Below are 24557 nucleotides of genomic sequence, written 5' to 3'. Positions count from 1 at the left end.
TATAAAAGAGCAGTTTCCATGGGCTTGATTGTCTGATCAAATTAAATGGAATGTGAGAACAAGAGATCGACTGCAGAAAGCGGAGCTGAAAAGTGGGGCAAGAGCTGCCTACATAGACGTGTTAACCAAAGATTAAGGATCTGCTGCTTTTGCCAGCTGGCATCGGCTCTCAGCTCTGGAATACAAAGCTTCAATGGCTTCGCATTAATGTTGTCTTATTCACCTTTCTAACTTGTTCAAGCATATCATTTTTGTTCTTGTTCAAGCTAACCATTTTTGGGACAATTAGGCTCTGTTTGAAATGACGGGCGTAATTTTAAATCCTTTTAATCCTAGCATGCAATCATTGTGTAGAGTTTCACAGTTTGAAACTTAAAAAACTATTGAAGCTTTATTTCAAAACTTGCACAGCCCAGAGATAAACATGACAATGGTAAATATACCAAGGTATCATTCACAGAAGCGTTTCACATTAACACTTAATGAAGATGGGGTCCTTACACTTCAGCCATATCTTTCACAATCTCAATTTTGTCAAACAAATATATTCATGTAGAAAAAGCAAACTCTCACTAAATCTAAGTAGGAATATATCATTTGTCGGGAGGGCAGGGAGAGTTTAAGTGATCACATGTCTTTGTACATTGTTGGAGCTAGATGATGCCTTATGTGTAAACAGACTTTTGTTAAAGTAGAGGTGATTTTGGCATAGACTTCCACTTTTAGAAATGCATGCTTACAAATACACACACACACACACACACACACACACACACACACACACACACACACACAAAATCAACCACAACTAAACTCGAGCCAAGTTTTAGTCCATGTGCACTTTTATATAAAACATCAAATAAGTCTTTCAGTTCAAAGGGTGTCAAGTGTTTTCCTAGCGAGTGCGCCCTCTCCTGGAGAAACCTCAGCTTTGTAGGTCAGTCTCACGTAGCCAGACGCTTTGCTTGCTTCAAAGCACACACAAAAAAGAAAGAAACATTTAAGTACTTGTAATGGTGTCACTTGGTCACATTTATTTATATTTAAATACTTTGCAATGTGCAACATGCTTTTTTGAATCATGAATCCATTTTACTACAGCAAAATCATGTACTCACCTTCTGGTTTCAACATTATTGCTTAAATTTAGGACATGTGAACATAGGACAAGTAACATCACACACAAGAGTATGGTCAGAACACTGAGACGTACACACCACATAATGATGTACACAGATAGAGCCACAAGATGTTTTTTATATCCACCCTGACTGCCAAGACTCTTGGTTAAAAGGTTTAGAAAAATGTAGTAGATAAAACTATGGGCTAAATTTGTTATAATGTCACACAATATGGCCTACAGAAGAAGGTCTGTAAACATTACAGATGTAATGCAGTTCCTATATGTATGCAGATCCATTTTAAATGGCCAATATAAACTTTTACATCTGGACCTCTCCAACCTTAAAGGGCCAGTGTGGGTTTTTTAACAGCAGCTAGCAGTAAGATTGCGAATCAACCTCAATTTTGAAACGCAAAGAGAAGCTACGGTAGCTGCCACAGGTCAAACACGTCATCGTTTGAGACAATGCTAAGACGAAACGCCCTCTGCAGAACAGTTTGTCCATTTAGGGCTACTGTAGAAACATGACGGCGACTAAGGAGACCCACGGTTTATGTAGATAAAAACGGCTCATTCTAAAGTAATAAAACAATACAGTTTATTATGGAAGTCTTTATACACCACTGATAATATGTGACCTTGAACCACAAAACCAGTCGTCCAACCAAACGGTCAATTTATTTAAAATGGGATTTATACATAAGCCAAAAGCTGAGAAAATACGTTTTCCATTGAAATATGGTTTCTTATGGTATTATATTTGGCCAAGGTACAATGATTTGAAAATCTCGAGTTTGATTGTCCAAAAATGCCCTAGCAACATACAGTTATGTTCAAAATAATAGCAGTGCAACATCAGTAACCTGATAAACCACCGTTATTCGTAGTAGTAATATTTCTGCATTGGAAATTATTTATTTACAGATGTGGTAGTGTAATAGAAAAACAATAGACTCATTTGTAGTCATTTGTTTCACCCATTGAAAAATAAAATACATCTGCTGCTGAATTTCAAAGTAAACTGGGCCGTTCCATTATTGCTCAGAGGAACAACGCAATTTGATTAAAAAGTTGATTTGATATGGGAAAATATATAAAGAAATGCAGCAAAGTTTAGGATGCTCAGCTAAAATGAAATGGCAACAAAACCCCAAAGCACATTGAAGAAAACAAGCAACATTGGTTAATACAGATTGAAGAATAGTGAGGATGGCAAAGATTCAGCCTTTCATCACCTCTAGAAAGATCAGAGATAATCTAAAATGGTCTGTAAGTACTGTGACAGTCAGAAGATGTCTGATTGAAGCCAAGCTGTTTGCAAAAAGCCCCCATAAAGCACCATTGTTGAAAAAAGGCATGAGCAGAATCAAATCAACACATAAACTGTCCCAAAGAAAAATGGCGTAACACTTTGTTGACTGATTAGAGTAAAATTTTGCTTTTTGGGTCAAGTGGTTATCAGCAGAACCTCAGGCCACTCCCGGGTACTGAATTCAAGGCACAGTACACTGTAAAGACAGTTAAACAACATGGTACTATTGGGATGTTTTTCATAGAACCGTGTTGGTCCTATTTATTATATGCAAGAAAACATGGATCAGTTTGAATACATCAGAAAACTTGAAAAGATTATGTTGCCCTTAGCCAAAGAGGAAATGCCTCTGAAATGGGTGTTTCAACAGAGAAAAATGTTGACACTGCAATTTTTTTGAACAGCTTAATGTTCATTTCTTTGCTCTTCGTTTAAAAGAACAAGGCAGACTTGTAAACTGTTAATGCTTTGATTTGTAATTGAATGTAATGTTTTCAATACATATGAAATATGGAAATAAACTCTGTTTTAAAATGCTTGCACTTAATTCAATTTTCTTAGTACACTGCTATTATTTTGAATATAACTGTATTTTACAAATGAAAAGGTTTTTTTTGGCGCTCTCTACTGGCTTACGCTGAAATTACCTTGTGAACTGAAAATAGGAAGTTTTGAGCTTTTCATAAACCAATAAATGGAAAATCCTCAAGGAACAGGTTAGCAAAGTGAAGTTTGTAGGTGAGTTTCTGTCCAATTTCGATCACGATTTTGCCGCATCCAATTACAAAAATAAAGTTTGGATATTTACAGAACGAAATTTACTAAATATCTTTATGGAACATAATCTTTAAATAATATACTAATGATTTCACATGTAGTTATGTATATTATATTGCATTTCTGTCAAGAGATGCTTCTAAACGTCCCACATTGCACCTTTAAAAGCTAAAAATGAGGTCAAATGCCCAAATATGCATTCTAACCAGAAGCAGAGCATGAATGTATCACATATTTTCAGAAAACTGGGTTGAAATTTGTTTTGATCTTCCCCCTCTAAAGATAGAATATGTCAATTATAGCAATATAAAGTTTTTTCTCCAAATTCACTAAGGGGCGGTTTTCCGGTTTATCCTAGACCCAGACTAAAATGCAAGTTTGAGCTGCTTTAATTTAAAAACACCTTTTCCTGACTAATTTTAACATATATCGGTGATATTGTTTTGTCTCAAGATGCACACCTGTAGTGTTTTTTGTAAGGTATGTTTGTAAAAACTTCTTAAATGACCTAATATAAATAAGGCCTAGTCCTGGATTAACCTAAACCCTGTCCGGGAAAACGCCCCTAAGTTTATCATGTACAAACTTGTTATTTTGCATTAGGCTTGAAATATAAGGTGATGTGTTAAATCCTGTTTTTTAATAAAAACCCAAATTGAATAAATTCTTCCTAGGGAAATGAATGGACAATAGATATAGATAATACAATAGATATAGATATAGATGTGTACCCATTCAAAAATAAATATTTTTATAGATATAACACTACATAGTTTGTTTTTATATACATCTGCCTCAGGCGTTAATGGGTTGTTTCACACTGTCGGTTAATGCTGCACACTGTGAAACTCTTTTATAACCTGAATCAATCTGTGGGCTCTCTGATGCGAGCGTGTTAATGAGACACACTGGCTCACAGTGATGGTGTGGACGTCACTTTGTGCACTAACCTCACCGATGAGGCATCCTGCCACTCACCAGCAGGGCCTCCTGATTGTCAGCCAGGGCCTGTTTGGCCAGGTAACGCTCCCTCTTGATCTTCAGCTCCAAAGATTCAGGTATATCAGGAACCATCCAGTCAATAGCACGCAGGACAAAGAAGACCACATGCTGAGGATGTTACATAATGGTTAATGAGATGACCAGAAATTATAAAAATCAGAAATTACAGTGAATTTGCACCACCTTTTCTTCTTTAATGTTACATATTGGGAAAATTAGCAGAATTGAGCAATTTCAAATGTGACCCAGTCTTTTAAAAATATTTTTTTGCGATTTTCTACATAAAATCCTCCTACATAATGTAAGAACATTATGTGAAAATATAACCTTGATATACTTTATACTGACTAAGTACTAAGGTCATGTCAAAGATTGAAATCAATGTGAAATTAATAAATGAAATCAAACTTTGATGTTTTTAATTTAATAATTTCATTGTGAGACTTTGGTTTTCACAGACAGGATCCCAAATAAGAGTTAAAACATTAAAACAATTCCTAAATATAGCTGCAATAATTTAGCTTTAATTTGTTGTTTATTTTACATTACACTTTTTGGAACAACATGAACAATTAATTGCTTTACTTTCCAATTTTAGATTTCACGTTGACTTTAAATTGGTACATTAAAATCGGACTTTAATATTGTAGCTACAACAAATCAGTTATCACCTCAAAGGCGATGATAAATCCCAGTCTGACCGCCAGCAGCTCCCAGTAAATCAGCTTGTATTTACCGTCTTCATCTCGAAATGCTTTATATCTGACAACAAGAGAAACCATGACTAAAACCACAAAAGAAAAAAAACTAACAGTGCTGACAGATGCAATTTTACAGTTCACTGCTTTGATTGGAAATTTTGCAGTCTACGGTGCGAAATGGTGCAACAGTCAAGACACTGCTGTGAAATGTCAGAACATAGTTCACATTAAAATTCCTCCACATAAAGATTTGAAAAAAAAAAAACATTACAAATTAGTGGGGAGAAATCTTATAAAATGGGGCACTTAGTAATTTTTAATCAAGACTTTTAACACTTAAGTCAAATTAATAAAAGCAGTTTTTACTTGCATTAATTTGATTTTTGGAATTTTTGTTCATGTAATAAATTATGGTTGACTGAATAGTGAATAGTTAATATAATAGAATCAATATCTACCAAACTTTCTGTAATTCTGCATACATGGCAATAGGTGTCAGTATAGGACAAAGATGACTGCACATCAAATGTAATACATCTATACAGAATATAAACAAAAATAATAACATCAGTAACAGTGTTACCTGCAAACAGTGTGGCTGGAGTGATTGTAGCTGGGTGGAGAGTAAGCCAGTGTGAAGTTGACATAACCATGCAGGTCATTGTTAAACTTGTACTGATAAAGCAGCCGGGGCAAGAAATCTGACGTAAAAGCAATTAGGAAAGCCTGTGGGATAACAGAATATATTGAGAAACTTTTTCAAAAGAGAAAAATACATGATATGAAAATAAGGCTTGAACATGTAACCATTTGTGACTAATTAGAAAAATAAATAAAGAGCGGTAGCATTGCAGAGTGAATTTATTAGATCAGGGGTTTTCAAACTGGGTTCTGGGGACCCTCAGGAGGCCTCCTGGAGGTTCTAGGGGGTCCTTTAAAAAAAGAAGACATTTTCATTTAATTTTATCTTTCAGTTCTTGCTACATACTGTACATTCCAGAAACATTAATATTTGCTTTGTATCTTATTGTGTTTTCCTAATTACAGTCCCTGTTATCTCACTTATTGGGGGTTGTAAGGCAGTATTTTTTGTAAAACCGCTGAGGAAAACAAGATTTATTGTCAAAGTTCCTGCAGTACAAATAAATTTAAAGTAAAAAAAAAAAATTCAGGTTTGTACATACAGCATAACTCTTTCAGGTTTATGCATCCAGCATTACTCAAAGTGTAACCTCGCTATACATAAAAATATATCAATTAATATCTTTTTTGGGTAGGGGGTCCCTCACAAAAGGTTCATCAAGTTTGAAAACCCCTGTATTAGATTGAAATGCTATAGTATTTTTATGTTACCATAGTATTGAATAATTGGTCATTTAATGTCAGCCAAAGCTGTAAACAGGTAAAAGTAGTACGTTTGTGAAAGCACTCACATTGACTATCACTGACACATGGGAAAGAGCCTCCAGTATGATGAACCACACACCGATGTGCTGGGCTCGCTCAGCCACAGGTCTCCGGTATTCACACACAAACTTATGAGCATCCAACCTGACCTCCACCCAGTTATTCAACAAAGCGAAGAGAGGAGCCAGTGGGAAAGCCGCCACAAAAATGGTGATGAAGCCAAACTGCAGAACTAGCAAAAATGGAGATCAAATAAGCTGTAGTTAAGGCACCACGTGTATTAAAATTCATTTGTGTGTTAAAGGATACTTTGATGATTTGAGTTTTTGTATTCTAGTGGCTAAATTAGTACAGTATTAGGTTAGCAATGCAAAGGTCATGTGTTTAATCGGAACACACATACTGATAAAATGTATGGCAGAAGTCACTTTGCCAAATACAAAAATGTAAAGGTTAAATCTAAACTTTGAAAAAAAAATTATTTGCACAATTATTTTAAGTATCAAAAACTGGAAGATTATTATTTTACAATTTTTCCTATTAAAATTCATTTAACACCACCACTGATATAACATCATCTTACCAATCTCCAGGTACTCCTCAAAGAGTCCCTCACAAGGGATCAACTCATAGTCCTGCTCCCAGCGCTTGGGTTCTTCTGAGCTCTGGGCCTTCTTTACAGATGCTAAATCCCGTTTCTGTTTCCAGGCCTTTAGTTTACTGGGAAACAGAGAGAGAAAGTTAAAGATCATAATACTGACAGACTGAGAGAGGGACACGGAGAAAGCAAACATTAGTGTAATGATATTACGAAGGATATGATGGATCTTTAGACAAAATATAATTTTTAAACTATCGGATTTTCCTGAACTTGAGGCCAATGCATTATTGAAGAGAGACCTGAAAGCTCCAGTGGGAATTTATCTTTCTGAGGCACTGAAACTGCTGCCAAAGGTTTGGCAGTGATACAGTCTCATGCTTGCCAGCTGCTCACTACAATAATGTTTGCAGATTGATCAATCACATATCAGTCACTATATACAAAAGCAGCCTGCCCACATTCACACATTTTTAGGGAGGCTTATAAGTGAAAATGTTCCACCTGTATGATTTTATTTCTATATTGAAACACATAATGCAATATGTTAGGTATTGACCTCAATGTCATCATTCAATTTTTCATCAGTTTCCATACAATGAAATGGTGCTAAAATCAAACCCAAACATATTAACAACATAAAAAAATGAATATATCAAAAAGATGAATCCAAGGCACTCTTCTTAAATGAAAAATTTAAAAAGCCTTTATTAAACTGGCTACTTCATATTAGAAAGTTAAAAATACATGGGGTATGCATGGAAAACAACCCACGCGTAGCGGCACAAAACAGCCTTCTTCAGGGTATGTTCTTCAGGGTATATTAACAACATATTTCCAACCACCAATTAAAGCTGACATCAACTGAACTATAACTTTTGTTTCTAACGCTCAAATTTCAATAAAACAGGGTTTTTCAAGGTCATTTCAGTTACTGCATATTATGCAATAATAATAGTCGAGCTATTCCCTCCCCTAGAGAATCGTTATTCTTTATTGATTAATGATTTGTTCTTTTAACTGGAAGGCGGGACTTTCATCACTAGAGTGGCCGTATAAAGTGCTGAAGGGATGACACTGGTTCCCTAGAAAGCCCATTAATTTTCCCCATAGACTTTTGGATTATCACTAAAAATAAGCTCTGTGTTTAACAAAATTTTATAACCCCGGATTTCCACCGACTGCGGAACGGCTGCGGATCCGTTGCGGAACGGCGGCGGAGTCAATCGGTTTCCATTCAAGTCAATGTGTGTATTTCCACTGACTGCGCTCCGAATCCGTCACAGCTCCGGCCATCCGCAGCCCTCCGGCACAAATACGCAGAGCTTCTATTTTTGACGGATGCCGGACAGCTCCGCAGGGCGGAGCCATGACTTTATCGCGTGATCATACCTGAATTCACGAGAACTCGTGTTTTTTTATTAAATCTTTGCAATACAAGCATTACAAACACACACAAATAAAGTCATTAATACAGAAACAACAAATAATAGACAGGAACAGAGCCAGGGGAGTTTCAAATAAATACATTAAAGATAAAGCATATATAAATGTTTTAGCAGCCTTCTTATTTTTTGAATTTTGGATGGATTTGATGTACTGCTCTGTCTATGCGAGATCTCGTGTTGTGATCTGGGCTGGTTTGTAAAAACGTCATAATTCAACGGCATAATGGGCAGAGACAGAACTAGGTATCGCGCGATCATCACGTGAATTTGCGAGACCTCGTCACTTCAGCACGCAGCCGCTCTGCAACAAAAACGGAACTGGTGGGTATTGGCGGACGGCAGAGTGCGGAGACGTAACGCAGCGGAGCTGATCTGCAGCTGCTCCGCAGTCGGTGGAAATCCGGGGTAACAGTTATACATTTTGTCCAACAAGATAATCTTCACAGATGAACACAATTTTTATGATTTTTAAAGATTAAATACGGCATCTAGAAAAAAAGAGACTTCATAAATCATAAAAGTTGTGTTGATCTGTGAAAATGATCTTTTTGGACAAAATGTGTAAGTGTCATAAACTTTTGTTCAACACAAGCTTAATTTTGCAATAATCCAAAATTCTACACTGAAAAAAAATGATTCATTCAATTTACTCATTTTTTAAAGTAAGGTTGCAATCAATTTATTTAAGCTACATTTAAACAAAAGTTTTTTATTTTATTTTACTATACTAATCTTTTTTGTTTAAATGTAGCTTAAATAAATTTATTGCAACCACTTACCTTAAAAAAAATGAGTAAATTGAATGAATCATTTTTTTCAGTGCAAAAATGAATGGGCTTTATAGTGAGGGAACAAGTGTCCTGCTATTTTCTGGAGTTGGCCTACAAAAATACATCGTCCCTGGCACTAGAGCATTGTCTTTTACCCTATTTATAGTAATAGTAGTGTCAAACCTAGTATCTCCGAGAAAAGTGAGTTTTAAACAAAACAAGTGTGTGAAATGATGACAGAATAAAATGTTTAAGTGGACCATGTGTTTAGTATATTTAGGATATTATTTTGTATATTTATTAAGCCAAGCAGGCTGTACTATCCTTTTCAGGGGCATTTGGAAATATACTGACACACACACACACACACACACACACACACACACACACACACACACACACACACACACACGCACACATTCTGGTTTCCATGTTTTGTGGGGACATTCCATAGACGTAATGCATTTTATACTGTACAAACTGTATATTCTATTCCCCCTACCTACCCCATTCCCTAACCCCGACCATCACAGAAAATGAGAAAGAGTTTTTTTTTTTTCAAAATTTGTGATTTTCGTTTCATTGCAGAATCTGTTAGTTGAGATCACGAAGAAGCCTCTCCATGTTTGAGATAACAGTTTTTGCGGTTGAAATCGGCTTGTTTTTCCAGAGATTCTAGCGTGCAGCGGTGGGCGTCATTGTCTGTGTATATTTACATACTGTATAAGCGGCTTGTGTTTTCGCCCCCCGCCCCCAAAGGGAACAGTGTGACTACCAAATAAGGATAGTTCGCCCAAAAATGAAAATAATGTCACTAATGACTATGTCGTTCTAAACTCGGAAGACCTCCGTTCATCTTCGGAACACAGTTTAAGATGTTTTAACGTTAGATTTAATCAGAGAGCTTTTGTCCCAACCATTAAAAATCTAACTTATGTACGGTTTCCATGTCCAGAAAGGTAATAAAAACATCATCAAAGTAGTCCATGTGACATCAGTGGGTCAGCTTGAATGTGTTGAAGCATCGAAAATACACACACACACACAGACACACACACACACACCTCTGCAGAATCAGGATTCCAAGTACAGTAGTTCGTTGTGCCAATGCTGCAGCGCTGACCCATAATGCAACACTTGTTTAGTCACACGATGCTGACAGGCTGTTCTCAGATCAGATAATGTAATTTTGACTCTGCAGAAATGCAATTCCAGCAGTGATTTAATCGTCCAATACTGTGGTTTCCTTAACTACATAAAAGGTCTTCAGAATGAGTGTAGCTACATGACATATGAATTGTTTGATGAAACAAAGCTTAAAGGAAACACGTACGGGATGACAAACTCCTGAATGTTGTTGATGAGCTGTTTTCCCACCATGATGATACACAGCTGCTCAGCCAGTTCAATCAGACAGCCTCCTGGCCCACACTGAAACCATAGACACACATAAACATGTGAAAAAAATGGATGGTGTGTCACAGTGGATTTGAACCAGGTGTCATGAGCAATTCGGTCTCCCCGAGCAATTCGGTCTCCCCTAGGACCCCGATTGGTACCTAGCACTAATGCCTGCTCAAAAATTTGTCATTGCGATATCTCGTCTGCATACGCGGTCTAGCAAGCTAATTATGTTGTACAAAATAGAAGCATAACATTTTAAAAAAATAAAAGTTAACAAAAAAATAATATAATAAACTAATATTCATGTTGCGTACTTTTGTGTCATCATCTGCTTTACAAAAACAATACTTTTATTTTTTGTAAATTATTAACATACCTTACGGAATATATTTTTTAACAGTAAAAGTGTAGTAATCATGGCTTATAATTATAATTTAAATGTTTGATTCAATTATGTAGTAATCATGTTTTGTATAAGTAATTAATGAGTAAGTAATTGTATAAGTAGACAGTAAAAAGTGGAAATGGTACAGTACATAATATCTAAATAATAAAATGACACAAGCAATGTGTAGATCTCCCACCTATAGCCTCATTTATATACTACTATATGAAACATATCATTTAAAAGACATCAATTGTAATTTTAACAACATTCTAACTACATAAATCATAACGCGATTTTGTAGGAATTGTAATAAGGCGCTAAGAAAACTACCCATGAGGAGTTTTTTCAGCCAATGGAATCACGCGGGGTCCTAAGGGAGACTGAATTGCTCGGGGGGACCGAATTGCTCATGACACCTGTCTCTCACACCAAAGGCGAGTGTCTTATCCACTGCTCCATCACCACCCCACCACATATTATATACAAAAAATGACTTTAGTTGGGTGTTTTTACAGCCATTTATAAAAAACGTATAAAATCTGTGCAAGACTCTGCATTTGCATGTATGCATTTGGCAGTTTGGGTGTTTAACAAAACTTTTACATTTATGCTTTTATAATAAGTGCCTTACAGTACATTCAAGGTAAACATTTTTCATCATGTATGTTCACTGGGAGTGGGATTAAACCCATATCCTTTGCGTTGCAGAAGGTCTTATATGCCTGCTTCATGGTCTACAATCAAATTATTTCTTAACTATTTTTAAAGCTAATAAAGAATGCACACATGACAATCACATTAAATCCATTCACTTACGTCCTCATTCCTCATTCCAAACAATGTCCCATAATGACCAGGATAGCCCACAAATCTGCAATAATAGAAGATCAGTCCAAATCAGTATTCAAATCAATAGATAGCGCACTTATTTTAACAATCTAGCGCATGGTCTAAAGCGCATGATGCAGGTGCACTTGGGGCATGTCCACATTTACTTTTGCTAGTTTTAGATGGAAAAAACAGTGTGCACCAGGTGCATGGTCCAAAAGGGTTGCACAAATTCTTTTAATGAGTCATGGGTGCATTTTGGGCGTAATGTGCAATTAACCAATCAGAGTCTCATCTCCCATTCCCTTTAAAAGCCAGCTGCACTTGAATAATGGCGAATATTTCAAGAGCGAAGACTGAGCGCTTTTTCAAAGGATCTGTAGTTGTCATTTCTTTAAATAGATAATTCTGATACATTCCATGCCATACATTTTTACATTTTATTTTAATATTTTAAAAGCTACTTTTTTAATATTTGGCATGTTTGTATGTTGATGCACGCCACTGTGTGTAATAAGCAGAGTGTATGCGCATTATTACTATTTGCCCTGTAAATAAATAAAAAATAGTGCGGCATTGACCAGGTTGTATTTGGTCAATGGTGCAATCATTTAATATAACTGCATCAGGCTAAAACTATCAAAAAACACTTGCATCGCATCTTACGGGGTGTAAGATAGGACCCAAAGTCCCGAACTGATTTTAATAAATGTTGGCATGCAATGTTGCTCTGTTCTGGCAAACACAAATGTACAGGTTACCTGCCCTTAAAGAAAGCCACGTAGAAAGGGGACGAGTAAAAGTTGACAAACTGAAAGATGAAGACTTTAAACGTAAAGGCATCTTCATATTGCGTCTGAGTCCTGTGCATTTCTGAAATGGAAAATTTTTTATGAGCAACCATATTCAAGAAAAATGAGAATGGTAATGGCTGCTAGATATGTCAAGTCTCAATGCTTCATTATAACTGCCTTTAGAGAGTGGAAAGAGCTCTAAACCCTAATGGCTTATTGATTTTAAAAGTGTGGATGGGCAGGTTCATTCCCCCAAACCACGGGCAATAGCAACACTGGACTAATTTAATTTAAAGCAATGACTTCCCAGACATGTGTTGCTTTATGGGATCTGATGCGTACAGAATTCCTACCCCATTTAGTGAGCTGCTCTGCCAGAGCTGTGTAGACCTGCCCCATCAGCAAGATCAGGGCCAGGTTCACCAAACTGCTGGAGATATTGGCAATATTCCCAGCCTGAAAGACAAAATGTATACGCACCGAATGTGGGAGTCACTGCAGGTGGTGAAGAGATTAATGAAACGGTGCATTATATCGAGTTATCTTATATTTAAACTGAATACAGATGGATGGCGTGCCAACCTGAGTGCGCAGAACTGAACTCCCGGTTTCAAACATCATTACGCTCACTATACTGCGATATATGATCACAGTGACCAGAAAGATCATCACTACACACAGCTAAACAGAGATAAAAATGGAGAAAATATGTCAAACAACTGATTTTTTTTATATAAATATAACATAAAAAATATAAAAAGATGCTGGGTTAATTTTAAGCCAGCATTGGGCCAAAAAGAGACAAACACAACCTAATTTAACCTACAGTATGCTGGGTTTTTGAGTATATGATAAAATGCCAGGGTATTGCTTTAGGATTGTATGTGGTCAATATTCTCGTCCCTAGATAAGAATATATTCAAGTCTACACTCACCTAAAGGATTATTAGGAACACCATACTAATACTGTGTTTGACCCCCTTTCGCCTTCAGAACTGCCTTAATTCTACGTGGCATTGATTCAACAAGGTGCTGAAAGCGTTCTTTAGAAATGTTGGCCCATATTGATAGGATAGCATATTGCAGTTGATGAAGATTTGTGGGATGCACATCCAGGGCACGAAGCTCCCGTTCCACCACATCCCAAAGATGCTCTATTGTCTTGAGATCTGGTGACTGTTGGGGCCATTTTAGTACAGTGAACTCATTGTCATGTTCAAGAAACCAATTTGAAATGATTCGAGCTTTGTGACATGGTGCATTATCCTGCTAGAAGTAGCCATCAGAGGATGTGTACATGGTGGTCATAAAGGGATGGACATGGTCAGAAACAATTCTCAGGTAGGCCGTGGCATTTAAACGATGCCCAATTGGCACTAAGGGGCCTAAAGTGTGCCAAGAAAACATCCCCCACACCATTACACCACCACACCAGACTGCACAATGGTAACAAGGCATGATGGATGGATCCATGTTCTCATTCTATTTACGCCAAATTCTGACTTTACCATCTGAATGTTTCAACAGAAATTGAGACTCATTAGACCAGGCAATATTTTTCCAATCTTCAAATGTCCAATTTTGTTGAGCTTGTGCAAATTGTAGCCTCTTTTTCCTATTTGTAGTGGAGATGAGTGGTATCTGGTGGGGTCTTCTTCTGTTATAGCCCATCCGCCTCAAGGTTGTGCGTGTTGTGGCTTCACAAATGCTTTGCTGCATACCTCGATTGTAACGAGTGGTTATTTCAGTTAAAGTTGTTCTTCTATCAACTTGAATCAGTCGGCCCATTCTCCTCTGACCTCTAGCATCAACCAGGCATTTTCGCCCACAGGACTGCCGCATACTGGATGTTTTTTCCTTTTCACACCATTCTTTGTAAACCCTAGAAATGGTTGTGTGTGAAAATCTCAGTAACTGAGCTGATTGTGAAATACTCAGACTTGCCCATCTGGCACCAACAACCATGCCACGCTCAAAATTGCTTAAATCACCTTTCTTTCCCATTCTGACATTCAGTTTGGAGTTCAGGAGATCGTCTTGACCAGAACCACACCCCTAAATGCATTGAAGCAACTGCCATGTAATTGGTTGATTAGATAATTGCATTAATCAGAAATTGAACAGGTGTTCCTAATAATCCTTTAGGTGAGTGTATATTCAAAATCTTAATTCCACTTCATGTTCCTTCTGACTTTTCAATAAAATGATTTGATGCTCCAGAAAGCCTCTGAAAAGCCCTATGGCCTCACCATAATAACAATGACCATGGAGCCAGTAACCATGCGAGAAATCCTGGCTTTTTCAGAGAAGTAGGGCTCCTTCACTCCGGTCACTGGGTTCTCCTCCATCGTTGTTGCCATAGCAGCAAACTCAGGACGCGGAGGTTCCTGTTTTGATTACTTGTGGTCAGCACATCCCCAATGTTTTATACAAATTGACAGTATTATAAGCCTGGAAATCACATCAAACCTCTTCTTCTTGGAAATCCATGCAGTCCCAGTGGTGAGCGAGAGTGGCGTTCTTGCGTTTCCAGTACTCCAGAAAGGTGACGGACCATAAGGACATAAAGATGCTGAAGAAGACCGTGCCAGGATGATCAAATAGATAACCAACCTAAAAAGATTTGAGAGTAACCACAAGCAAAAAAATAGTTTGGCTTAACCTCTTAATTCCAGCAGCAGAGTTATCATAAAGCTGCTCTTTAATTTATAACATCCAGCTCAATTTGAACCTTTTGGGGCCAGATGAGCAGATTACTTTACCTTGGCCATAGGACAAATGTCTGATATATTCCAGGGTTCACAGGTTTCACAGAGTGGACACATTAGATAGAGTCCTCCACTTTCACAGATCTCCTTCCTGTAGACAGTCAGTAAAAACATGCAATGTTAGAGATAAAGAGATTAAGTGGATGACAAATTTTGTCTATGTTTTTCAAGTATGTAATAAGAGTCTGGTTACTAGAGAAAGGAGTGTTGTGCTTTGTGATGAAGTGGACTGTTAAACAAGTCTTTACATCACAGTGAATGACGGCTAGGGACCACCCTTATAATTTTGCTTACAATTTTGCTCCGGGCCCCATGAGCTCAAGACTTGCCACTGACTAAAAGCAATAGTTTACTTTTATGTAAAGATCAATAGACTATGTATACGAATGAGTGCCTCATTGAGAATACAGATACAGATTTAGTGCATCTAATTATTTCTCGATTGCTCCTTTCTCTCTCTCTCATGTATTTTCTATTCTCCTTGTTGTAAATTGCAACACATTTTCCATCCAATCATTATGGCACAATACACTCGACTAAACATTCCTATGCAAACCTCTGCGTATATGGACAACTGAATATAATATCACAGTGTTAAAGGCAGGGTGCATGATCTCTGAAAGCCAATGTTGACTTTTAAAATCACCTAAACAAACACACCACTACCCCAATAGAATTTGGACCTTCTTTTGATAGACCCTCCCCACACATATGCAACCCAGGCAACGATGTCAGTTAGTAGACACGCCCCTTACTGCTGATTGGCTACAAGTGTGTTTTGGTAGTCGGCCCGACTCCCTTTTGCAAGTGTTGCATGCACCCCGCCTTTAAGTATTGTCTCATGTATTCTGACATTATTGCACCTTTTGTTTTTCCTCCTCCTGAAAATGTGATGCTGTGATGTTTCAATCGTCTATTGCTCATACCATATGATACAAATTCGAAAAAGTCAGAGTTCAGAGAACGTGAACTCTAAAATGCACGAAAAATATACTTTTTTTCTGGTCTGCCACATTGACACCATATGAATGAAAGTCAATGGAACGGACATTCTCGTGTGACCATGCCATAAGGGCTCGTGTCCCAATTCAAGGGCTGCGACCTTCTAAGGACGCAACCTCAGAAGGTGAGCACTCGAGGTGTCTCTCAACGTCAAGGAAGGATCCTCGGAAGCCAGAATTTCGAGGATGCTACGTCATTGTCATCCATCAAAGGACTGTTCCAATTTCGAGGATCCTCGGAATTTCAACCAAGGACTGAGTCCTTCATTCAAAAATATCCCATATACAGGAAAGGATGCAGCCTTCGCGCACTTCGCGCTCTCAAATCAAACCACAATCCTATTTGAAGACGCATGATATCACAGGGCCGCGACGACGGCTGTCCCAATTCGAAGGCTCCTTCACATACAAGCCTCCAAATGTGGCCTTTTTTCCCTGAAACCAAGGAGCCATAGATGTATCGTACACAGCCTTGGCTATACCAAGATTCAATGCGCGCCTGTGACGTCTGGTTTTTTTTAAATAAACATTTAAAACTGTAGTTAAATAAAAGTGCATGTTTTGCAAATTAAAGGTCCTTGTGACTTTTTTACAATTATAAATTATGTTTTAGTGGTGTGAATTAATATTATTGCTGCAATATTGTGCGTTTTGCTTTTGTATATTTGTAAGGTTGGTACATTTTACAGCCTGTTGGATTGTTTAATCTGCATCAATGTGTTATATTTTCTATAATAAAAATAAAAAAATTATGTCTGTAGGTCTCAGCTGTTGTGTCTCGCTGACAAGCGTAGTGGGCGGGAACAGTAAGTGACGCAACTCCCCCCATAGGCTTAACCGTCTCATTTTAGTTCGCTTCGTGGCCTTTAGAGGCTGCCGCCTTCAAATGCCTTGCATTCAGACCCTGAATTGGGATGCACCCACTATTTTAAACATCCTTTGAATTGGGACGGTCTTACTAGCCTCTGTGATGCAATCGGTTTTAGAATACGTCCTTAGAAGGTTGCAGCTTTCAAATTGGGACACAGCTGTAGAGTTAATATGGTCAACAGTTGCTATGGAAACTGATAAAAGCCACATTAATATGACATTGATTCTCAATGCAGCAAAATACCTTACATGAGCAATAAATGTGTGAGCAGTACGGAGAAACAAGTTTAGTGCAGCATCTTCACGGATGATCAATATCATAGGAGGTCACTTACGCTGGAGTATTGGATCCCATTGTCATAATGCCTGACACAAAAACACAAGTCCCAACCAATGCAGCTGGAAGGAGCCAGGCTGTGTAAAACCCTGAGAACAATAAAAAAGACTTATACAGCCTTTCAAATATTAAAGCAATAAACTTGTGCATTACAGTGAAGTTTATTTTTCTTTCCTCGACAAATAATTTGTTTTTGTTTTAAATATAAAACTCTCTAAATCTGTTGAATGCATTTTTTAACCAAGATAAAATTATATGCCAGTTGTGTTAGGAAAAACAATGTAGCATAATGTCATACACAGTTTTGCCAAATAATTTAATCTTGCTTAAAATTTATACTGGAGACACATCATCACAAACAAAATAAGCAAATACTATAGTGCCCACTCACCCAACCATGCAAAGTAAAGGGCTATCTTCTCTCCAAAGTATTCACGGATGTGATCCAAGGGCTGGTACTTATACCATTTCATCCAGCTGGCCCAATAGTGGAACAGTACCTGTCTCTTATTCAGCTGATCTGGTTGTATGTCATTATCTGGGAGCTCGTAGGGGCCCTTAAAGGTCATAAATGTGAGTGTGTTAAGCAATAAGACACTGCTGTATATTAAATTATGCTGTATATAAGACACTGCTGTATATTGTGTCCCATGCCTAACCTCATGTAACGGGAAGGCGCCCGTGAAAGCCCCCTCATTCAGCAGCCGGGCGACGCCAACCTCTGCCCGCTTCCTTCTCCCATATATAGTCCTTGCCAAGATTTCATACACCTGGAATAAGCACGAGTATTAGCCACCTCATACACAATCAAACCTTAACTGTTATAATACATGTGTGGTAATGGGTGGAGCTTTACATTAGCAGCGCGAAGGTCGTGGGTTTGATTCCAGGGAACACGCTTACATAAACATATACCTTATAAAGTCACTTTGGATAAAAGCGTCTGCCAAATGCATAAATGTATATGTATATACTTTTCCTAATAAATGGGTTGTACACTTACAATTCGGTGTCTTTGTGTGTTGGTAAAATAGTTTTCACGATCATAAGAGCCCAGAAACCTAACAAAATAGGAAATCAAGGTAAACATCTACATTAACAACTCTGAACATTTGCGTATCTTGCTTAAAGGGGCACTCCCCTAGAGTTAAACATTTAATTTTTACCGTTTTGGAATCCATTCAGCCGATCTCCGAGTCTGGTGGTACCACTTTTAGCATAGCTTAGCATAATCCATTGAATCTGATTAGACCATTAGCATCGTGCAAAAAAATAATCAAAGAGTTTCAGTATTTTTCCTATTTAAAACCTGACTCTTCTGTAGTTACATCATGTACTAAGACCACCGGAAAATTAAAAGTTGCGATTTTCTATGCCGATATGGCTAGGAACTATACTCTCATTCTGGCATAATAATCAAGGACTTTGCTGCCGTAACATGACTGCAGCAGGCGCAATAATATTACGCAGCGCCTGAAAATAGTCCCCTGCTATTGAAAGTCATAGATATATACACTAGATGTCGCCTTGCCTACGGCAGTTCATTGGACCGAATGCGTCAACTAGAGCCGCCATCTTGAAACAGGGGAATCCCGCATCAGCGTCATTGTAGGCAATGGTGTAACCGAAATAAAATCACCATAAATCGTCATGAATGCGATTTTCTTTGTTTTCTTTTGGTTCGTTTCAACAGTCAGACATGTATTTAGCGTTTAGTCCAGGAAAAAACTAAAGTTTTAATTTTATGAAAATTTACTTTTTCTAACTGTAATGCATAGTGCTAGTAGCCCTTTCATCCATGCGCAGCACAAAAGTCCGGCATCGTTCATGAATTCGAAGTACAGGCGGAGATAGCTGCTTTACCTAGATACTTCCAATGACAAGACCCCTGTTCTAAGATGGCGGCGGTTTTGACGCATGCTCAGAGCCCCAAGGCGACATCTAGTGTATATATCTATGATTGAAAGTAACCAAGGGGACTATTTTCAGTAATATCACTATGCCTGCTGCAGTCATGTTACGAGAGCAAAGTGCTTGATTATTACGCCAGAATGAGAGTTTAGTCCTAGCCATATCTGCCTAGAAAATCGCAACTTTTAATTTTCCGTCGGTCTTAGTACACGATGTAACTACAGAAGAGTCAAGTTTTAAAAAGGAAAAATATTGAAACTCTTTGGTTATTTTTTTGCGCGATGCTAATGGTCTAATCAGATTCAATGGATTATGCTAAACTATGCTAATAGTGGTAGCGCCAGACCCGGAGATCGGCTGAATGGATTCCAAAACAGTAAAAATCAAATGTTTAAGTCTAGGGGAGCTGGAAAATGTGCATATTTTCAAAAAAGTGTAATGTCCCTTTAAATCTAAAGAAGCTACCTTTCCATCTTGGACTTGCGAAAGGCACATGTGTAGTAGTCCACAGGTCGGTTGGGCACAGAGTCAGCCATGATATTTGGCACCCAGAGCTTCTGCAGAACTCGAGCAGAAATGTTGAAGTCGGGGTTTGGTTGTGCCTGGGATGAACAAAACCCACTCCTCTCAAAATTTACCATAAAATCAGTTTTATTACCAATCCCAATATTCAATTTTTAGCATTCTGCAAAGCCGAAGCACAGAAGTAAGGAAAGTAAAATAAGTACAGCCAAACATTCAATCATTATAATAATCTTAACCTGCAGAGGGGCTCTAAGACACAACTCTTCAGCGTAATATACCAACACATCCCAAGGAGCACTGAGCTTCAGATAATGTATAGTCTTCTTTGCACTAGATGATTCCTCCTAGCAACAAAGAAAAGACCATTACAGCACAGGATAAACCAAAAACAACATTGCTTTGTGAAAGCAGACCTATAAGGCTGTACCTTCTCCATCAGGAGACCGGCATTCTGAACGTTCAGGATGAATTTGTCCCTCCATCGTGCCAGCTGAGCTTTTCTTTTCTCTGACCTACTCTCCTCCTGCACTCCATCCACCTCCTCATTCGCCTCTCCCTGCGACTGCCCTCGGCTTCTCTTTTTGCGTCGTACCTTCACCTCCCACACCAGCACAAAGTCTAAGGGAAGAGAGACCAGAGTTAACCTTTACCTTCAAAACCACAGGCAATAATATGGTGCAGGTTATTTCTGTGCTGGGCTTCAGGTTTTCTATGAAGGATTTATATGAGATATTTAAAAGTGCCCTAAGGGATTTTCTTATATTCAAAGAGCATCAGTGACTGCCTGAATAAACTCAAAACAGTGCTATATAGGACTCGCTTTGTGTAAAGTAACAAAGCTGTTAAATGCCACCTTCGTCAAAAATAAGTAATGGAACGTATGCTTTCGTAGGGTGACCATACGTGCCATTCTTCCCGGACGCATCCCGTCCAGGATTTTGTGTTCGTCTTCCGGAAGTCGTATTTGTCGACCGCATACGTCATATTATTATTATTATTACAGAAAAGCAACCATTACATTTTAAGGTAAGAATGAAACTACGATTGTATATCTTATGTTTTTATCTGAATGGCGTATGCGGTCAACAAATACAACTTCCGGAAGACGCACCGAAATCCTCGACGGGATGCGTCCGGGAAGAATGGCACGTATGGTCACCCTAGCTTTCGGCACGTTATACATTCACCAATCCGCATTAAATCCACTTTTTTGAAAACATAGCTCATTTTCCAGCTTCCCTAGAGTTAAACATTTGATTTTTACCATTATGGACTTTCCGGGTCTGGCGGTAGCTTTACTTTTAGCTTAGCTTAGCATAATCCATTGAATCGGATTAGACCATTAGCATCACACAAAATATGAAGTTTCGATGTTTTTCCTATTTAAAACTTGACTCTTGTATAGTTACATCAGTTTCCATGGCTATGGAATTACGCAGTGCCCAAAAATACTCCCCTGCTATTGAAAGTTACCAAAGGGATTATTTTCGGGCACTGCGTAATATCATTGTGCCTGCTTCAGCCATGTTACGGCAGCAAAGTCTTTGATTATTACGCCAGAATGAGAGTATAGTTCTGAGCCATATCTGTCTAGAAAATAGCAACTTTTAATTTTCTGTTGGTCTTAGTACACAATGTTTTTACAGTACACAATGTTTTTAGCACGATGCTAATGGTCTAATCAGATTCAATAGATTGTGCTAAGCTATGCTAAATGTGGTACCGCCAGACCCGGAGATCAGCTGAATGGATTCCAAAATGGTAAAAATCTAATGTTTAGATCTAGGGAAGCTGGAAAATTTGCATATTTTCAAAAAAAGTAGAATGTCCCTTTAATGATTGGCAGAACCAATTAAGAATCTAATAAAAAAGCTAACTTACATGAAAACATGTCAGACGAGCTCTTCAATTTCTCTCTTCATTTTCAAAATAAATTTCAATGAACCTTTTGTGCAACAGAAAGGTACTTCGGATGTTAAAGGTTCTTTATGGAACCATACATCCCAAAACAGTTCTTCTTTAGCATCATGTAGGACCTTTATATTTAAGAGTGTAGTTTATATAACACTGCTGCTGGTATATTTATAGCGCTTTCATTAAACCGTTACCTATTTTGCTTTGGCCATCTCTGAAGTAGTTGCCTGGGGGCCGTGCTGGAGGGCTTATGGTCCTCTCACAGTAATTGTAACCGGGGTCATCATAGTCATCATTAGCTGCAGCGTTCATCTAGTACATATTTGCAAGCAAGGAGTGTATGGTTTAATGCTCCACAGAGGAACAACATCAGATTCAAAGCTTTGCACATAATATCTGGCAAGCACACAAACAACTGCATATGCTACGAAAAGATAAAACACTCACATATCTGGGAGGGATGAAATCCCCATTTTGCAGACTTCCATAACTGTCAGAGCCATGCGTCTCTCCATAGTCCAGGTCAAGCAGGACCTCTCGGTCCATAGGCACCTCAGGGTTCCTCCTCTTCAGCATGATGATCCCAGACACAGATGCAGCGGTGGAGCTATCAAAGGCTAAACTCAAATACAGAGCTTCTATTTGCAGGATGTACTACATACATGCACACACAGTTCCACGATCAGCCTCCAATAAATTATGCACAGAAATTAAATTTAAGATATAAGTATCAATGCATCCCTTTTAGAGGAAGAGATGGACGAGAAGAGCCGGAGGAAATGTACTAAGTGCAGCGGACGAGAGAAAACAATGTAGAAGTGGGTCTGCAGTAACCTCTCTCTCTCTCTCTCTCTCTCTCATTCAAAGCATCTCTGTCTCCTCAACACTCCAGAGAGCGTGTTACCGTAACTCTGCTGGAATAGGAGCCTCTCATATTCGTTCATCTTCCCATGCATATGTAAACACACCTCCCTACCACTTTATATTTTTTAAAAACAGTGCAACGTACATAAAAAATTTCACTCTAAGCTTGAGGACGACATGAACGTTTATTGTGTATTACGAGTTTACAGAGGCACAAAATCATCTTATAGGCTCATATAACCCTTATTGCCTTAAGAAGTCAATGATCCATTAGAATAACAGACCACTCAGGGTCAAAACCTTAAAATTGAAATACGCAATCTGTCGCAGTGGATACTGAAGATTTGCTAGGGGTTGGCTTTGTGCTTGAACATCAGTCTGAGTCATCGCCGAGGGTTAGAGAGCACTGCACTTTCATTTCTTACCAATACTTTAGCTGCATTGCATTGGGTGCATTTGTGTGTTGCACAAAAACTTTCACATCTGCAATTAAATCTCACCATTAGATAGGGTCAGTCTTTAAGTGCTGCATGCTTGGCTGTGAGCCAATGATAACAACTGACATTTCTCACATAATTGACATGAAACATTGTGGTTGAAGCAATTAAACAATGCAATGTAGCACACACCATGGAGTGTGTGGACTTTTTTAAATATTAAAATCTTTATATGTGGCGTTTGACCCTTTTATTTGCTTTATCTACCCAGCCTCCAATCACTGTGCTGCGTTAATATTTCACACTTTCCAAGTGATGTTACTGCTGCAGTGCAGAGAGAGAGAGAGCAAGGGAGAGCGAGAGAGAGAGAGAGAAAGTGCAAGAGAGAGAGAGAGAGGAGGGTTTAAGCACTTAATGCTCATTGCCTATTTAAACTCTTTTAATGAGAAGCAGACTAATAAAAAACAGCTGGAAAGGAGGACATGAGAGGGAAGTAAAAACAAATCTGGAAACCAAATATAGAAAATGAAAAATAATACTTCTACCATAACATAATGGATTTCAGATTGTTTTTAATATACTTGCCTGTTGTCACTGATCGGATCCTTACAATTTAAAGCCACAATATGCAAATCGTTGTAATAAAATGTAAAAAACAAAAACACTTGCAGAGTGTTATTTCATGCAGGTGTGTCCTTAGATTATCACAAAAGTTCCCAAGTATTTGTAAATCCAGAGACATTTTAAATAATGTCTCATCCCTTTTCATGGTCCTATCAATGAAGTAATATTTGCACTATCTATGGTTTCAGCTTGTAAAAACTATGGCAACACAAGTGGACAAATGCGGAAGTGGTTGTTATACAGCATCTGGCACTCAGCTTTTGTGCCTTGCAGCTTATTCAATACAATGACATAAAATAATGTAAACGTAATAAAAAGCTAATTAATAACCTCATATGTGAACACAATAAGGCGATAAGGAGATTTCATAAAGGTAAAAAAACTACATAGTGTTGCTTTAATATTGCTGCAAATAAAAAGAAATACTATTACGTAGGGCGTTTTTCCCAGACAGGGCTTATCCAAGTCCCAGACTAAAATGAATGTTTGAGCAGCCTTAATTTAAAAACGCTTGGACTGATATATCTTAACATAATTTCAGTGCCATTGTTTTGTCTCAATATGCAATTTTAAGTAAAAAACTACTTAAATGTCTTAAAGGGGACATATGATAAAAATCTCTTTGGGAAAACGTGCAGCTATGTCAAGCCAGGTGTAGCTAGCTGTGATAAGTGCACGTTCACAGCATTCTTAAAAGACCACTGGATCGATCACATGGAAAAAATGATAAAACCAGTGTGGATACCTCTTGCAA

At 38.0% G+C, this 24557-nt stretch overlaps 1 protein-coding gene across 3 annotated transcripts; it reads right to left on the bottom strand.

The window, feature by feature from the left end:
* Window positions 1-395: 395 nt before the first annotated feature.
* ano11 (anoctamin 11) lies at window positions 396-22715 on the bottom strand. 3 transcript variants are annotated; one of them, XM_065285826.2, is made up of 23 exons: window positions 22326-22715; window positions 22073-22190; window positions 20392-20582; window positions 20201-20308; window positions 19905-20041; window positions 18532-18589; window positions 18188-18298; window positions 17920-18085; window positions 17527-17617; window positions 15315-15411; window positions 15022-15165; window positions 14802-14939; window positions 13135-13233; window positions 12906-13008; window positions 12520-12631; window positions 11747-11801; window positions 10472-10569; window positions 6906-7042; window positions 6349-6554; window positions 5499-5641; window positions 4886-4976; window positions 4163-4322; window positions 396-968 (listed from the first exon to the last, which is right to left on the bottom strand). In XM_065285826.2, exons 1-22 carry the CDS (start codon window positions 22452-22454, stop codon window positions 4164-4166), a joined length of 2691 nt encoding a protein of 896 aa, XP_065141898.1. In that variant the 5' UTR covers window positions 22455-22715; the 3' UTR covers window positions 396-968; window position 4163. The 3 variants fall into 3 exon arrangements, with proteins under 3 accessions (XP_065141898.1, XP_065141899.1, XP_065141901.1); XM_065285827.2 differs by having other exon boundaries at window positions 4191-4322; XM_065285829.1 differs by lacking the exons at window positions 396-968; window positions 4163-4322; window positions 4886-4976 and having other exon boundaries at window positions 5505-5847.
* Between the last annotated feature and the right edge of the window lie 1842 nt (window positions 22716-24557).

Source organism: Paramisgurnus dabryanus, chromosome 21 (genome assembly GCF_030506205.2).
Source record: "Paramisgurnus dabryanus chromosome 21, PD_genome_1.1, whole genome shotgun sequence".
Classification (NCBI taxonomy): domain Eukaryota; kingdom Metazoa; phylum Chordata; class Actinopteri; order Cypriniformes; family Cobitidae; genus Paramisgurnus; species Paramisgurnus dabryanus.
This window is presented reverse-complemented; position numbering and strand designations above follow the sequence as displayed.